Source organism: Ixodes scapularis, unplaced genomic scaffold, assembly GCF_016920785.2.
Source record: "Ixodes scapularis isolate PalLabHiFi unplaced genomic scaffold, ASM1692078v2 PGA_scaffold1__304_contigs__length_218370807, whole genome shotgun sequence".
Classification (NCBI taxonomy): Eukaryota; Metazoa; Arthropoda; class Arachnida; order Ixodida; family Ixodidae; genus Ixodes; species Ixodes scapularis.
In genome coordinates, this window is record NW_024609846.1 from 35,764,544 (window position 1) to 35,782,842 (window position 18,299).

At 44.0% G+C, this 18,299-nt stretch overlaps 1 protein-coding gene across 1 annotated transcript in view; it reads right to left on the minus strand.

Moving 5' to 3' along the window:
* The window catches only part of LOC115316324 (cytochrome P450 3A41), a 55,106-nt gene that overhangs the window by 16,429 nt on the left and 20,378 nt on the right, over positions 1 to 18,299 (minus strand). The window contains exons 8-11 of the mRNA XM_040216521.2: positions 12,698 to 12,813; positions 11,523 to 11,598; positions 9,957 to 10,081; positions 7,794 to 7,882 (exon numbers count right to left, since the gene is read on the minus strand). Coding sequence (XP_040072455.2) covers positions 7,794 to 7,882; positions 9,957 to 10,081; positions 11,523 to 11,598; positions 12,698 to 12,813 — 406 coding nt within the window. The remainder of the gene's footprint in view (positions 1 to 7,793; positions 7,883 to 9,956; positions 10,082 to 11,522; positions 11,599 to 12,697; positions 12,814 to 18,299) is intronic.

The window sequence follows — 18,299 nt, forward strand, 5'->3', positions numbered from 1 at the left end:
ATTTCAATGTTCAAACAAAGCTAAGAGAACGCGAAAAATTCATGCTGAAAGCACTCAAAGTTTTATCGATCCTCGAACACAACCCGGAATCCGAGCACCGGTACGGCGATACGGCTGATGCTGTCTGGCAGGTGTAAATATCCATATGATCCAGAGCGATCTTTCGCAAAAAGGGTATAAAGTTTCATTCCTTCATATTTTCACAATATACCTGCGTCAGCGAGCACGAAAAAGCCCGAAATCGTCGGAAAGCAGCTGCACATCACGGCTGCCGCGCACCGAACAAACTCGCATCCGCCAGCTCTGGGCGCTGCCATCTTACCTGCGACGTCACGGCTCTTGTGAGGTCACGTGACGAGTGGTCACATTTGCGTAAAACATGGCGGCAACCGGGGGGGTGCCACTTCGGAACTTCCGGTTTATCACTCTAAGCCTCGTTGAGAGGGAAGTAGGGCGCACGTGTGTTGCGCGTCTCAGCCACCGGGGAGCAGGACTGCGGGCGCGGTGATGCGCTCCGATAACAAACCGAAATCTAGAAACGCGTCCAAAGGGAGCGTTTTTACAGAACGCTGTAACATGCTTCTCCGGCGTTATATCCTTCCAAAAATAGTTGATTCAGTGGTTTTCGATGATGCTCTACAAGTTTCTAACTGAAACCATATGTCTATTTCCACTAATTAAAAAGGTTAATTAACAAATTTTAGTTAATTAGACGACTTATCGCAAAGATTAGCCACCCCCATAATGTCCGCCTGACCGTATAACCCATCTGCTCAAACCGCATTAGTGTAGCTTTCACAGTTTTCTTCAAACAAATCTGTATGAATAAAAAAAAAAACACCCTGTATATATATATATATATATATATATATATATATATATATATAGAGAGAGAGAGAGAGAGATAGGGGGAGATGGATATATAGATATTTTTCTTTACTATGCTTACATTAAACGAAAGCTGGAATGAATTTAGAATTAAAGAAAACAAATGAGTGAGAGGTTGTATTTGTAATAGAAGCTAAAACTACTGGATATACTTTTTTATATTAGAACTATGAGGAACGTAATTGCAAATTAAACTTTCGCAATAGCTCCGCCCCATTGCTGCCCGCTGAGCGCAGACGAGGAAGGGAGGAAGGGAAAAAACTAACAAAAGTGACCTTCACGATGACGTCACGAAGCCTTTGGCAGAAAATGGTGGCAGGAAGATTCCCGCATCAACCGCGGCAACCGCGGCACCAGCTCGGAGCGCGTGGAGTGAAAGCTCCCGCTGCAGAACCCAGGATCCTGGGTTCAATCCCCGCCCCTGCCTGTTTCGATCTGGATGAGCAACGTACCGGCGTGCTTTCGTGTATCGCTACTGCAGTGCGTGGTGCACGTTAAAGACCCCAGGCTAGCGGTTGTACCGCACTGGCTAAATTGCTCATCAACAGCTGAGACACCAGACGCCCACTGAGGCAGACTAACTTCCGGCTGTATAAGCATACACACAACACTTTGCTAGCTTCACTTTTTTGTTCCCCGTAATAAAAATTGTTTATTTTTACTTATATTCAATTTAACAGCGATAATTAAATATATAAATTAAAACTCTAAGAAAAGGCCGTTCTTAATCCAGTTTTCTAGTCGGTTCCCAGCTTTTATTTAAGAACCTTCAGTGAGGGTTTCATTGAAAAAATGTGCATACAGACAGGGAGGGAGGAAAAAATGAGACGTTTGCAAATCTCTGCAATGCGAAATTAGAGCGCAGCTCTTGAAATATTTGATTTTGCGATATACCCTGCAAAACAAGTTGGGAAAGAAATATATCTATATATATATATATATATATATATATATATATATATATATATATATATATATATATATATATATATATATATATATATATATGGGTGGTTTCATCTCAAATCGTGCAGGCAAAAAGGGTCGAATTTTTAATTTCGATGAAAAAAATATATGTTATGCCGCCGTTTCTAAAACCGCAGTCGACACAAACCGCAAGTTCGTAAGATTTTTTCTTCTCGACTTATGAATTTTTAAAGAGGCCGCGACGAAAAGCATTGTTTTTCACACCCGTCGTGGGTCGGATGTTTCGCTTGATCTCCCGCCATGGATTTTCAGTCCACATTATATTATCTTTTTTGAAGCACTCTGTGGACACTTATAAAAGGCTCCAATACCATGAAATAATTTTAGGCCTTTTGCTTTTTTTCTGTAAAAATGTCAAAAACGCCTCCTCGGTCAATTGTTGACGAACTTTGACAATTAATTACTGGCGATCTACTTGGGTTACACCGATATTTTTTATGTCCACGGAGAGCCCAAAACACGCTCTTTCTATTTATTATAAAATGCCTTGACTGTATAAAATATCCTTTGCGGTACGTTTACGTTAATATTATGCAAAAACCAAAAAGTACCATTTTTGAAATTGATTTTCTCAAAAAACCCATTTTTTATTTTTTTTATTTTTTGTTCAAATGTAGATATGATAGTTCTCTACACGAAAATCAAGCCTAGAAAGTGTATATTTTGTTTGTATGTTTTACATTTAAGCATCAATATCGTACAAAAACGTGTTTTTACGGCTCGAAATGGACTTGCGAATTGCGCGTCTTCACAAGCTTGGAAATAGTTTTTTTCTTTTTTTCAACGTTCCCACATAAAACTGAAATACAGTATTTCCACCCTGATATATTTATTGATTATTTAAATTTTATTTTAGGCGGCAAGCTACATCGGAGGAGTTCCAAAAAGAGAAAGCAACACTTCTTAACAGACCAGCAGGTGTCGTAAATTTTTAACGTGTAGGAGTCGGCAGACGTCTTATTGATTCGGGGCCCTCATTGGCCTGCATGAACGTCCCGCCCTTTCGGAGCCAGCAGATGACCACGACCTTTCGCTCTCGTTGTGTTAGATGGGACGGCTCGTGACAGTAAAGCGAGCAGCGCACCCTGTGTCACGAGGAGTGAAATGGTACGATTGTTTCGTTGACGCGGCGAACAGCGACAGCCACCCAGGAGGAGTCTGTCAGAGTATTGCACAAGGGAAAGCAAAGGAATCGTTGCCTGAAAGGATGAGGACACCACGGCCTTACAATGTCGACGGTCAACAACTGTTGTGCCAGCCAAAACAACGCCGCGTGCGCGCTAAAACCGGCGGCGCGGGACAGAAATCCCGCAGACGCACACACGAAGATGGGCCGGTTTCTTTAGGGATGTGGGGAAATTTGAAACCAGCCATCCGTGCATGCGTGAAACGATACCGCCTGTTTGCCCTAGCTTCGAGCGCCCTATCCTTACCTTGAAACGGCCGTGCTCTCTCTCTCTCTCCGGGGAGATCCGATAGCACCGAAGGGTTATCTATTAAACTTGAGGAAGAAAACGAGAAGGGAGTGTTTAAGTTTAATTATCCCCACCAACCCGCTTGTTCTGTCCTTATAAAGGGTTATCTCTTTTGGAAACAGCAAAGCCCGGAGACTGATATTAAAACGAGCGTGTTGGTAAATATGCTTGTGTTTGTATTCTGCCCGGAGACTAGTTGGGTCGAAGTCAGCCTCCTTGTCAAGTATAACCGTTTGTGAAGAGTGGGCTTCTCCCGAGATGAAACGTTAGCGCCGGCTGACGTGTTCTTTTGAAAAAGGGAAGGGGAAAGAGAAAGTTTGAGTAACTGCAGAAACTACCTCGAAAGCTCCTCTCCCGATGTGAAGCTTGAAGCATAGTCTCGGTTACCTTCTCGCGCATCGCCTGCTGGAATCTATTCTTCACTTTCTTTCGTACAGCCACGTGCTGTTCCGCACAGCCGTCGTGGATGTGCGTAACAGAGGGAGGAACAGATTCGAGCATCATGTGGACGCCGTCATCCTGCCAGACTTCAATGTCGTGGGACCGACTCGTGTGTGTTTCTTCGCCCCGCTGAACTTTGTTTCTCGGGTGCGACTTTTTCTGAACGTTTTTTTTTTTTTTCAATGTTTTCTTACTAACTGTTTGTTAGCACTGTTCAGTTGTTGGGTTTATTTCATCGTGGCGGAGCGGCCTGGCGGTGATGTAGAGAGCGTGTTCGCACGCATTTGGTTGCGTCCCGTTTCGGGAATGCCCGGGGGAGTTGGTTTATGTTCTTGCTATGTGCGGCTGAGTTTTCCCGTCTTTATTAAATTATTGATTTTTTGTTTTGTTTTACCTTTACGTGCCGTCGACTTCTTTGTCTGACTCTCCACCAGGCGTGGACCTATCGCCTTACCACCGCTCGAACCTAAATACTTTATTTATTTTTTTAACGCAATTTTCGTTAAGATCGGAGTTGGGCAATTTAATTCCTATTTATTTATTTTTATTTCCTACCCCTCTATATGACACACTCTTTGTGTGTTTCGGACCGTTTCTGTGTCACCACTTTTGTGTATTACGGAAGTGAAAGGACATTCCCTGGTGACCTGTGCGATGTGCGGTGAACAAGCCCCAGTGTTTGGTTTCGTAAAGAATTGTATATAATATATCGACGATGTGGTGACTTTCTTTGTCTTAGTAATATGACAGCTAATAGCTAGTCGTGCTAGTTTACTTTGAAAGGTTTATAAATCGAAACAATACAACGTCTTTGCCTTTCTGTTATTGAAAGTCTACTAGGCCTGCTGATTTGGTTAGATATGTATCTCATGGTTCCCGCTCTTATCAAAACATACATAAATATTCAATATCACAAAATCCGTTTATAATTGATTACAAAATGCAGAAGAAAATTCAAGAAAACTTTTTCACAATTCATAGAGACGCATGGGTCGCTAAGTCTGACTTAGGTCTTGCATAACAAAGACGTCTTTTTCCGATATTGAGGCCTAAATATAAAACATGCAAACAAAATATACACTTTCTAGGCTTGATTTTCGTGTAGAGAACTATCATATCTACAGTTGAACAAAAAATAAAAAAAATAAAAAATGGGTTTTTTGAGAAAATCAATTTCAAAAATGGTACTTTTTGGTTTTTGCATAATATTAACGTAAACGTACCGCAAAGGATATTTTATACAGTCAAGGCATTTTATAATAAATAGAAAGAGCGTGTTTTGGGCTCTCCGTGGACATAAAAAATATCGGTGTAACCCAAGTAGATCGCCAGTAATTAATTGTCAAAGTTCGTCAACAATTGACCGAGGAGGCGTTTTTGACATTTTTACAGAAAAAAAGCAAAAAGCCTAAAATTATTTCATGGTATTGGAGCCTTTTAAATTTGTCCACAGAGTGCTTCAAAGAAGATAATATAATGTGGACTGAAAATCCATGGCGGGAGATCAAGCGAAACATCCGACCCACGACGGGTGTGAAAAACACTGCTTTTCGCCGCGGCCTCTTTAAAAATTCATAAGTCGAGAAGAAAAAATCCGACGAACTTGCGGTTTGTGTCGACTGCGGTTTTAGAAACGGCGGCATAACATATATTTTTTTCATCGAAATTAAAAATTCGACCCTTTTTGCCTGCACGATTTGAGATGAAACCACCCATATATATATATATATGTATATATAGACCACTCCACTCAGATACTGGTTCTGCATTTTCCTCCTCTTCCATGTCATCTTCCTCATGTGTACCCTTTTCCTTCTGTACCCTCCCCTTCTCTTCTCCCGTACCCTCCCCTCCTCTTCCTCCATACCCTCCCCTCCTCCTCCTCCATACCCTCCCCACCTCATTCGTACCCTTCTCCTTCTGTACCCTCCCCTCCTCTTCTTTCGTACCCTAACCTCCTCCATACACTCCCCTCCTTCTCCTTTGTGCCCTCTTCTCCTTCTCCTCTATACCCTCGCCTCCTCCTTCGTACGCTCCCCTCCTCTTCTTCCGTACCCCCCTCCTCCTCCATACCCTACCCTCCTCTTCCTCCCTACCCTCCTTTCCTTCTCCTCCATACCCTCCCCTCCTCATTCGTACCCTTCTCCTTCTCTACCCTCCCCTCCTCTTCTTCCGTACCCTCCTCTCCTCCTCCTTCGTACCCTCCCCTCCTCCTCTATACCCTCCCCCCTCCCACAGCTTCCCCGGTAAATTTAGCTGGAAAATTGACGCCACGTGACCTCAACACCAATTCAATTTCCCCGCTAAATTTAGAGCGGAAAATTACCTCAGATGACTTCATGTCACATCACCTATCAACAAATTCTGCTCCTCGGCTAGATTTAGCGGGAAAATTTACGCAACGTGACCTAAACACTAATTCAACTCCCCGCTAAATTTAGTGGAGAAACTGAATATGTGTGTAGGTCTGTGACGTTCCATAATGCAACACTGTGCATGCAGTTTCCCCGCTAATTATAGCGGTAAAACTGTCGTCACATGACCTCGACATCAATTCAATTTCTCCGCTATATTTATCGGGGAAATCGTGACGTCTCACAATGCAACGCGCGCGGTCACGCCGACGGCGACGCCGCACCGCTCAACGCGGAAACGGGCGCCTAAGATCTGCGCTCTAAGAAAAGACGTGATATAAAAGTAGCGAAATGGTTTTGTTGCCATTATTTGACTCTCGACTCGAATCCCTTTGTAAACATGACGTTCGCTCCCTTAATGTTTTTTTCGTTGTCGGATTAGCATGTCTACTATTTTTTACGGGCCATAGTCGGCACCCGGTGCATAGTCCGCATGCCGCGCATAGTCCGCACCTGGTGCTTTAGTAGACACAAAACTATTCTCATACACAGCACACCTTGTCAAATGCCTGATTTCTCAGCCCGCCAAGAAGCTCGTATTCTACATAAATCATCATTTCTCGTCATAACGAACGATCTTGAAAAACAAAATTCTTGTATAGTCCTAATGCATAGAGAGTCCGCAAAGCTTAAGTATTCAACTTTTAAACATAAGGAGTCCGCGAACTACAGCCCGGAAAATACTGTTCAATGTAACCATGACAACATTGGAGTCTTAAATTACCACCTGCAGTTAGGCACTTTCAGCTGATACAGAATATCAACAGTGAAATATTCATGACTGTTCCTCTGAGACGTAGTTTCGGCACAAATAAATGATGTGTACCAAAACGAGACGTTCTCTGGTTCTGTTTCTTTTTCCACTACTGTCAAAGTATTTTCCTCCTTCTACCCCAGTCTCGGATTACAATCATCATGATAAATTATGTGTTCGATTATAATCGACACTGATTTTTTTTTTCTCTTTGAAGGGGTGACGAGTGTAAGATTGTCACCCCTTTCGACAATTACAGCTTAAACACTTAATGATTTCTTTGAAAAGGTAATTAGCAGATTTTTTTTAATAAGCAATTGGATTTTCCAGGATCTTCCTTCATCTAATATCCGCCTAGCCAAATACACAAGCCGTACAAGCGCTGACCATAGAACGGCTGCAGCCTTTTTTAAATCAAAATAACCTACAAAAATTAAAAATTAAAATAAAAAAACATGATGCGCAAAAAGTTTTTACAAACTTTCTGTTCGGGTTTGCCCTGGTGAAGTGTTCAAATTTATCTATTGTTTGGGCGTTGAGTCACTGAAGAAACACGTATAAATATTATTTTGAGGGCTCAACTCAGAAACCAACAACACCTTCCTTGCAAGACATTGTTCGTTCCAGCAAAGGAAGCGCGGGAAGAGCCTCTCATTCACGCCGAAATCACCAACGATATTTAAGTTAAAGGTGCCTTTCGTCGAGGGATTGCAGACATCTTGGCTGGGATTCAAACTCGCCACCTGAGATTCCAGAAGCCGCCTGTTCTTCAAGCGAGTTCCATCCTTTTTTGATCATTTTACAGTTTATGCATCACAATAAAGGCACACTTACAGTGAGTCAGGTGGGTACAAGCGCAAAGTCTCGTTGATGACGGCTTCCAGATATGGCATGTCCTTGAGGGATTCGTAGGTGACGCCATTCTGGAGAAAGGGGGCGGTACATTCTTAAGCATATACGTATCATGTACGTAACGCACGTTCTATTTGATTGTAACCACGCAAAAATGATTCTCTATTCACACGCCCTCTACATTTTCGCAATCACGAGGTCACAAACAGAACAATCTTACTTCTCTTAAGGATTTCCTAATCAAGTGATCCAAGTGTACAAATAGCTTTGTTAAAGTTTGCTTGGATGAAGCAAGTGTAAGGGCATATTATAAACATTCACCAAGATAATATGCATTGCCACACACAGTGATTTGTTTCTGAGAAATGGGAGCTGTGTGAATACTTAAGTAACGGAGACTATTAGCTGGGATTTCACTCGAAAACAATTATTGCCTATGACATGTATGCAGGGTATGTCGAGGTAAAGAAAAGCAAATCCGAACTTCCGGGGGGAGTGTGTTGCTTCCGGTGGGCTATTGCTTTCGCTTGTTTTCGAGCACTCTCAGTAAGTAGCGCATACTTTGAAAGTCTCACCGCCGTCTAACTGCGGTATCCACTGAAATTTACTTATACGGGATAGACATCCTTCCTGTTCCCTTGGATGAAAAGAAAGAGCACTTGTTCCTCAAGGAAATGACAAATCTGCCGAAGGTATCGTTGGCGCATCTTAAGGCCGAGGTGCCTCGCAGGGGTCGCCGAGCCTAGCGCCACTGAATAAGCTACGCTTCAGAGTAACGACCCTTTGCCATATTGTGACTTAAAATCATGGTTGCCAATTATCCGAAGCTTTATCTGAAATCACAAGAAACGTTTTTCCGCCCTCTAGAAATGTTTCAACAGTTCGCGACAAACCAAATCAATATTGCATGAGCTTCCTAACACCGAATTTAATGCTGAGGAAGTCGCACCTTTGAATCATAACGATCAACAGTGGCGTCTGCTGTGCATACCAGCCAAAATGGCGGTGCCCACAACAATGTCGGGGAACGGAGTGCCGATCTCATTTAGTGGGTGTAGCCGAGCCGGGTCTTAGTTTTAGCGGACAATCTTCCAAGAGGTTTTATTAGGCTTCCTTTAGCTCGACGCGTGCTTCTCTAACTCGATTTTCTATTGTTTTGACTTGTTGCTTCAGTATTCAAGGTCTCTTTCCCAGAGCACCGTGCATATTGCATTTGTACGTGCCATAATGGCCCATCGTTGTGCGGAGAAGGTCGAAGGAGACGCCGCGGCGCCGGCGCCGCATTCTCGCGGCTGTCGTGTGGCGCCATCTGTCGGCAGCACATCGAAGTGGGCTAGCACCGTCTACCAATGCCATTGTCCTGCGATCACCCAGGCTCCGCGGCGTCGGTGGCGTCCCTGGTTTTGAGATAATCGAAGTAACTACACTTGCGACATTTTTGCTCGTACCGGTAAGCATCGGCAACGTAAACGCATGACACCGGGCATTTCTAGAGTGTAGCTCTCACGGGATTGCTTGCTAGCGAACCAAGAGCCGTCGCGTATCCACCCAAACATGAGGTTGGCATGGGAGAACCGGAAGTATTTCTCTCTCCCCTTCATGCCGGCCGGAAGTGGCGCCCACACCCTGTAGAGAAGTTAAATCTAGTACAAACATAGGCCATCTTTAATTCGTTGATTTTCAGCTATATATTATTCTCTCCCCAATCCTAATCTAAAACGTATCCAAAACGTAAAATATCAGATCCCACTTCCTCCCCTACTAAATGCATAACTAATTACCATTTTATGCGTGCTTTTGAAACATGCCATCAAGGCAACCGATGTATCTTCAAGGGGGACCTTATTCAACATTGAGTAAATGCGTTCTGCGCCAAATTCTGAACTATATAGTCACTGACATTGAAGAAACGCAGGCCGTGTTTTATTATGTTTCTGCTTGTTGCTTCGTGAATCGTTCTTGAGTTTTCTTATGTGCCGCAATATTTATGGCTTCCGAACAATATGGCTAGCCAGTATTCCAAAGTGCGTCTTTTGCGCATTAGAACGCGAAGAGGAGCACGCCCATCAAATGGCCCCGTAGAGAACACGTAGGTAACGCGCGATGGCGAAGGCAAGTGCGCTCCGTCGTCGGCTCTTCGATCACCTTTTCTTGACACTCCGTATGTAAGGCGAGGGAGTAGGCCGTCCAAGTCAACGTTAGCGTGACGGTGTCACTGCCGGCGATGAAGAAGAGCATGCATTGCGCTGCGATGTCTTCTATTTCTGATTCTAAAAGAACAATATAGGGAGAATAAGTTCACAGGCATTAGAAGCACTTGCTAACAGTATGTTAATTGTCTAAATTTGCATAATGAACGAGTGTTCTCTGGCACTCACCTGCTCTCGATGCTTTACAACTTGTGAAATTTGAAACAAGCGAAGTAAGATTCACGACAATGTAGGCGGCGCGAAACGTTGAGTGTCTGTGCAATATTAGGTTGCAGAAAGCAATTCTAATAAAACCATTATAATTTTCCAGCTTTTCTCATTTCCCTCTGCGAGACTAGTTCTGGAGTTTGGACGAACGTGAGGCATCGGAGAAGACCCTGACTTAGAAATTGTCGACCCGAAATAGAGATTTCCAAGCCGTTCGTGACTTCACCACTTTCGGAATGGTGGCGCATTGACATCATGAACTCGTAGGGCTACGGAAAACATTTGCTATACATTGTGGAGCACGTCCTGCATTAGGCTGTTTTATATCTTCCAAACAAATGCGCGACCCAGCTACTTCAAATGTGAAGGGCTACTGCTCAAACGTTTGGGGCGAGATTGAATCGCCCATAACATAACGCATATTTTCTCTCAAGTCGATCACCAAGAAATTGATACGTTTTTCATTTCTGCATCCTTTTTCTTTCTTCAGAATTGCATTTTAGTCGCATAAGGACCACGTCAATTTGTAACTACGCTGACAGAGCTTTTAAACTGCAATGGGATGCGTCGACCACCGAGGGAGCCGCAGCGCGGGCCTTCACTGAGAAGTGACGACGAACTGTGATATAATCCTCTTCTCTTAGGAGTCGTCAACCATTCAGTAGCTATGCAGTGCCGATTATCTGAGGCTGTCGTATTTTGGGCACGCGCGCTAAGCATTAATTATTGGACAGGAGTACTAAGTGGGCCTTCGGCGTGGACATGGGCTAAAATATATTGGACACGAACGCCGTGCCAGCTTCGGGAGTGGACCCCTCTATAGATGCGACACGCTTCGCGCAAGAGTCGATGCTTTTAAACACGGTGACCGACAAAGATAGCTTGATGTGGGTTTGTATATGGAGGGCACGTAGCAATATCAGACAAATCGGCACGGGGAAATAACCCTTCCTATGAGCTCGCCTAATACGCGGGGGCTTAAAGTATTAATTTCTAAAGTCCTTACGCGTATCTTGATAGTATCCGGTGTTTCGTCTGATTCAAATGTGAATGGTGACACCGGGAACGACCCTTCTGTCAAACTAGCATGGTTGGCTGTGCGCTTGCCTCGCACTTCCCTGCACGGGTTTAGTGCGGCCAGGAATACGTAATTCCGTAGCACATCTGTCATTTATTTCGTGCCTCCGGGTGAGGACACTGCCATCTGTCGTTTGTTGTTCCGTCGTTCCAGTTTACTTTGTCCAAGAGCGTATGCATTAAAGGCGCTTAAATAAGTCGAGATGAAACTGCATACCGGATAGTTTGAAGTTGTCGGGGCTTCGTCCGCTCATCACAGCATTGAGGCAGAGTTCAAGGACGTCCTCAAATCTCTGGAAAAACAATACCCAAGATTATTATTTTGCCGTCTACGCAAAATGTCAAATGGAACAAGATGTGTCGAGTTAGTATATTGGGGTCAATATACGCTATCTATAATGTTTGTTGTTAAAGGGACGATAACTTCCATTAATCGAATACTTCTCATTGAATATTTACGGTTGCTATATATAAAAAATGAAGTCCTAAACTTCTTTGGAACTCACCTAAAATTCCTGCTGTCTGATTAATTTGAAAATATTCGAGGATTTCGCTGCAACACTAGTCAAATTTTACCGCAGAATGCGAAGACATCGGTTACATGGTTGTACTCTAAGTGTTTAATATTTTTTTCTTCCTTTTTTAGTCGACAAAATGTGTGAGACTGATGTGATCCACATGAAGCATGTAACATGATTAAGCCGTTCATAATTGCTCAGAGCAGTCAACAGTGAACTCGGCCCCCCGTGATCTCTCTGACCATGGGCTTATGTTCAAGCAGAAGGATCTGGGCTTGTCAGCGGGTGACTGGTCTGGCGTCTGGCTCTCGCATTTGAACGCGTTCAACGTCCGCAGTGGGCACAAAGGCAGCAGCTTTAGGTCTACCCACTAATCGTTCCAATCAGGAATCGGCGTTCAGACGTTCCCGCTCGTCTCTTCCTCCTCTCCCTCATTTTCTACTCGGATAGTCGCCACCAGCTTTATTACTTATAGCCCAGGGTGTGGTCCGAGCACGCGGGTCCCGAAATTTTTTAATCGATCATCAGCCAGCTAGATTGCCGAATCAGCCGTTGAAAATGACAAAAAGAACAAATCACAAATCTAGAAATGCGAACACAATATGCCACATTGCGCGTTTCTAAAACTGTCAGCGGCAATAAGAAGACAAGGTGCCGACATTCCGAGGGATATTTAGCTTTCCTTTAGTGTTTGTTCATTAAAGCCTCGCCAGCAATCTAACTGGATCCCCTGGCGCCACCATCACCTGTTTCTATTTCCCGCCGTTCCGAGGTGGCTGAAATGCGTCACAATAACAGTGCGGGCCTTTCCCTGCGGACTTATTATATGAACTCTACAGATAACTGATGCACAAAACACGTTAATTAACGTTACCTCTTTCGAACCGCAGCGCTGATGCGCCATATGTTTCGTGAATTCTTTGACGTATTCGGTGCCCTTCTTGCTGGGAAACTCCAACGGAAGTAGTTTGAAGACTCTTGACATGGTGACTGCGTGTGAAGGTGAAAAAGAATTACACGAGTGAATTGATCGCCAAATTCTGTTTACTCGTCGACTGATTAATAAACGTGGAGTGTATGTTATCACCTTCACGCTTCTTGGATAGTAACTTGCCCTTCGACATTCTTACCGGTTGATGCTGAAATCGCATAGGCTTGTGAGTGATAAAAGGCTCGAGGTACACTTAAAGGGCTACTCCACCGATTTTTTCATTGTCTCCGATTTGCTTGAAATTTTGCTAAACTAACCAACAAACATCGCGAAAATAGTATCCCAAATATTAGGTCAAAATATTGTTTTTTCGCGAAGTTATTGAATTTACAGTTTTGGTCCTCACCGTGTTTTTCAAGCTCGAAGCCTCTACTGGCAACAATGAAAAAGTGACGTCAGTGAAAGGCAGGGGTTCACTCTTTGGGCTGTAGATTTCGTTTTAAACTGATTCGAAGCAGTTTCATGGTGTCAAATGAATGCTTGGGAAGCTCGCTGCAGTACCCGCGCTCCAGCACGGAACAAATGATTGGCATATTCTATTTTTTGGCTGCTTGCTCGACTGGCAAGCCTGCCTGCCACTGACGTCACGGCCCTGAAAAGCGCGCGTATATTTGAATGTTGGTTTTTGCATCATTCTCATTTGCTGATTTCGCAATAACTATTATGAATTTCGCGATTCTAAATAGCATACCGGAGAGAGTAAAGGCCGGGGAGTCAGAAAATATAGTTAGTTGAGGTAGCTCAAAAAATCGGTGGAGTACCCCTTTAAAGACCGACCAACGAAATTATTTTCCGCAAGGTAGGAAAATGCCCGTCGTGCCCTCCTCTTTTCACCCTCTTCCAAAAATCACGTGACGGCAGGGGCTTCTTTTGTGTCGGCTTTTTCTGTAGGGATAATCCTCAAAAACCGCGAAATGAGCAGCTAGCTGCGAGCGCCACAACGACCTTGAGAAGTCCAGGTGTCTTCCCTCGTTGACGCGGGCACGCTCATTCCGCGAGATTGAGGAAGCCAGCGCGACCGAACGCTTTTTCCCATGAGCTGCAGGTCCGAGGCCGCTCGGTCGGTGAAGATAGAGGGTCTTGGTATGCTGGGTTCGTTCCAGCAGCCGCTCTCTGGCATCGCGCGGCTGCTGGAACCATTCCCGTCTCTGCACAAGGATTGGCGTGCGCAATAAAGGGTTCATGTCGTCGATAATACATTTATTTCCGAAACTTATCAATCAAGTGGCTTTTTTTAATCTCTTCATTACTGTTTGAAACACATCTCCTCTCATAGGTTGTTCACCCCATTTTGGACTCTTTTGCGTATTTATTCGTCCTTACCTCTGCTTGATGACTGTTTTATAACTTGATAAAGAGCTTTAAATCTTGACGCGGGCTTGCGCGATCAACGCTGTCCCGGATTTATTCAAAATTGGAAAGATTGGCGTCAGGAGGGGTTGAAGAAGCAAACCGTAATTCTTGCTTCTAATGAAGATGGCACAATTGTAAGATCGGTCTATGCTTCACTTGCCTCCACAGCGTACCATCGTTTGCACTATCGCAACTTCTCAGTAACATAGCTGTATACCACGTTTTACTTATGGTTACTATAGATGTGGCCCCACAGGCTTTCCCGTTATCTGCGCGTCGACTTTTTAACGACCGGCGACTCTTCTGAGTGAGAATAAATATTATCCCCTTCCCAGAACATCCACACCTTTCTCTCCCCCCCCCCCCCCCCTCACCTCCCTTTCCCGAGTTGGGGAAATATCAGGCCACTCCAGGAAGCAGCCTGCAGACTGCGCTTTTCGGCTACTCATTCTCAACATATTCGAACGTGGAAGCAAACCCATTGCATGAACGACGCCTAGTTTATTTGCAACCTAAATAATGTGACTCTACTGTTGGGGCCCAATCAATTTCATCATCAATCATTATTTCTACGACTTCATGGTGAAAGTATGTTCGTCGTGATGCCACAAAGCTGGTCGATTCAAAGGGAGAAATAGGTACTTGTATTTATTTTGCGGAAATTCTGGCTCCTGTGACGCTCCAGTGCGTAAGGTCAACGCACCGGAGGCAGTGCGTAATACTTTAAAACTGTCGTTGACGATGAAATATTTGTGGGAAGTGCGTAAAATTGTTTACACCACAAAAGCATACCTAAACACAACAAAATATCGCAATGGCAAAAAAAAAAAAAATAATAAGCTTGCGAAAACCGTTGCTTCCCCCCCCCCTCTCTCTCTCTCTCTCTCTTTTTTCGCTTCACTACAAAAATATAGCGGCCGAGAAACAAAATTCTATCAAAACCTCGCTTCTTGGAGGAAGGACACCAGGCTATATGGTAGTGAATCTGCCAGGAAGTTTGTAGAAATAATGGGCGACCATTGAATCTAGCCTTTTGCACGAATCATGCCCGGGATATTTTCATTTTCCTTCCACGCGATTAGAACGCAAGACGCTAGGGGAATTTATGTGCACTAACATGCTGCTTCTAAAAGAAAGTACCAGATTTCTAGTGCATGTCAATCTACATGTAAATAGTTTAATCAGTGTGCACAAACATTCGCGGCCTGGGGGATGACATGGAAGCATGGCGGAAAGCAGCTTGCTGGAAATAGAAGTCTCTTTTGCATTGCACTGGTGTGAAAAATTATTACGTATTTTTGTTTTATTTACGTGTGAAAATAAAAACAGCGTTTAGAAACCGAACACTGTGCGTTTTGAGGTGCGCCGAAAGGACATAAAAAACCGGGACAACCTGAACAATACGAGGCGTCTTGCGTCACTCAGCTTTTCCTGGTTTCTTGTTTTTCCGGAGCCTTTCAAAAGGAGATGAAAAATTATGAACCGATTGACCCGACTTGCCAAATTAGAGCAGTTCATTTTCATTAGGACAGGCTCTCTTAGAGCGTCTAGCATAGTTCAGCTTGTACTGGTCCGTTTTTATTTTCGGTTCCTTTCAAAAAGTGAGCTCTAAGCCACTCGACAAACCTACAACATTCAATATTTACGGAAGCGGAGAAGTGGTTGGGAGGGTCAAGCGGGCAAGGGTTGCACGCCTTTCGAACCACCGTCCGTAAGCTTTGCTTAGTGGCTGGGCTTTGCGAGCAGAATGCGAGCTTGCTCGAGTAACTTGGATCCGTTCAGAAGATAATCCCCTCTAAACGACAATCTCCGCCGCCTGGGAAGAACGATGGGCGAACGAGACGCCTCTGGGTTTTGCGTCACGCCTGCTTTTCAAGGGTCAGACTTAATGGTTCCCGACACCAGCACGATTGACGGCTCCGCCCGCGTCTTTGATTGTACATTGATACGGAGAAGAAGGAGAAGAGCGCGACGGCCCGCGGCCGTAGTGCGTTCTGGCTCGCGCTCTGGCGGCAATCAGATTAAAAACCTACCGCTGAAAACCACCCCATGTACATAGTCTAAAACATTATAAGCATCAACTGGGAATGAACATAGACGTATAATGATCCGATATAAAGTTTAGCTTGATTCCTAAACGAATAATGCCATAGGCAAGTACGCCTTCACATCGAATTGTTAGACAGAATTGAAAACAAGATTTTGTGTTTCTGGAAAAAATTTCGGCCCCCTTCTATCCGGTCCGCTTTTCTATAGGCCTCAAATAACGTGGGCAAATCATTCATTTTGTTGCACTTCCACTTCTCCACTTCCGCAGATTATGATTGTGGTAGTTTAGTCCAGTGGCTTAGAGCCCCACGTTTTGAAAGGAACCGAAAATAAAAACGGATCAGTACGAGCTGGACTATGCAAGACGCTTGAAGACAGCCTGTTGCAATGAAAATGAACTGACTGCTCTAATGTGGTAAATCGGGTCACTCGGCTCATAATTTTTCATCCCCTTTTGAAAGGCTCCGAACAAACAAGGAAGCAGGACAAGCTCTGGTTGTCCCAGTTTTTCATGTCCTTTCGGCGCTCCTCAAAACGCACATGGTTCGGTTTCTAAACGCTGTTTTTATTTTGGCACGGAAATAAGACAAAAATACGTAATAATTCTTCACTCCAGTGCAATGCAATAGAGACTTCTATTTTTAGCAAGCTGCTTTCCGCCATGCTTCCATGTCATCCTCCAGGCCGCGAATGTTAGTGCACAGTGATTAAACTATTTACATCTAAACTGACATGCACTATAAATGTGGTAATTTCTTTTAGAAGCAGCATGTTAGTGCACATGAATTCTCCCAGCGTCTTGCCTTCTAATCGCGTGGAAGGAAAATGAAAATATCCCGGGCATGATTTGTGCAGAAGGCTAGGTTCAATGGTCGCCTATTATTTCTACAAACTTCCTGGCAGATTCACTACCATATAGCCTGGTCTCCTTCCTCCAAGAAGCGAGGTTTTGATAGAATTTCGTTGCTCGGCCGCTATTTTTTGTAGTGGCGCGAAAAAAAGAGAGTTAGAGAGAGAGAGGAAAACAACGGTTTTCGCAAGCTGATTTTTTTTTTTTTTTTGCCATTGCGGTATTTTGCTGTCTTTAGGTATGCTTTTGTGGTGTAAACGATTTTACGCACTTCCTATAAATACAATCGTCAACGACAGTTTTAAAGTATTACGCACTGCCTCGGGTGCATTGACCTTACGCACTAGAGCGTCACAGGAGCGAGAATTTGCGCAAAATAAATACGAGGACCTATTTCTCCCTTTGAATCGACCACTTTTGTGGCATCACGACGAACATACTTTCACCATGAAATCGTAACAAATAATGATTGATGATGAAATTGATTGGGCCCCAACAGTAGAGCCAGATTATTTAAGTTGCAAATAAACTGGGCGTCGTTCATGCGATGTGTTTCCTTCCACGTTCGAATGTGTTGAGAATGAGTAGCCGAAAATCGGAGTCTGCAAGCTGCTTCCTGGAGTGGCCTGATATCTCCCCAACTCGGGAAAGCAAGAGGGGGGGAGAGAAAGGGGTGGATTTTGTGGGAAGGTGATAATATTTATTCTCACTCAGGAGAGTCGCCGGTCGTTAAAATGTCGACGTGCAGATAACGGGAAAGCCTGTGGGGCCACATCTAAAGTAACCACGAGTAAAATGTGGTATACAGCTATGTTACTGAGAATTTGCGATAGTGTAAACGATGGGGCGTTGTGGAGGCAAGTGAAGCAAAGACCTATCTTACGATTGTGCCCTCTTCATTAGAAGCAAGAATTTCGGTTTGCTTCTTCAACCCCTCCTGACGCCAATCTTTCCAATTTCGGATAAATCCGGGACAGCGTTGACCTTGCAAGCCCGCTCCAATATTTAAAGCTCTTTATCAAGTTATAACACAGTCATCAAGCAGAGGTAAGACCGAATAAATACGCAAAAGAGTCCAAAATGGGATGAACAACCTATGAGAGGAGATGTGTTTCAAACAGTAATGAAGAGACTAGGGAAAGCCACTTGATTTATCAGTTTCAAAAATAAATGTATTATCGACAGCCTGAACCCTCTATTGCCCAAGCCAATCATTCTGCAGAGACGGGAATG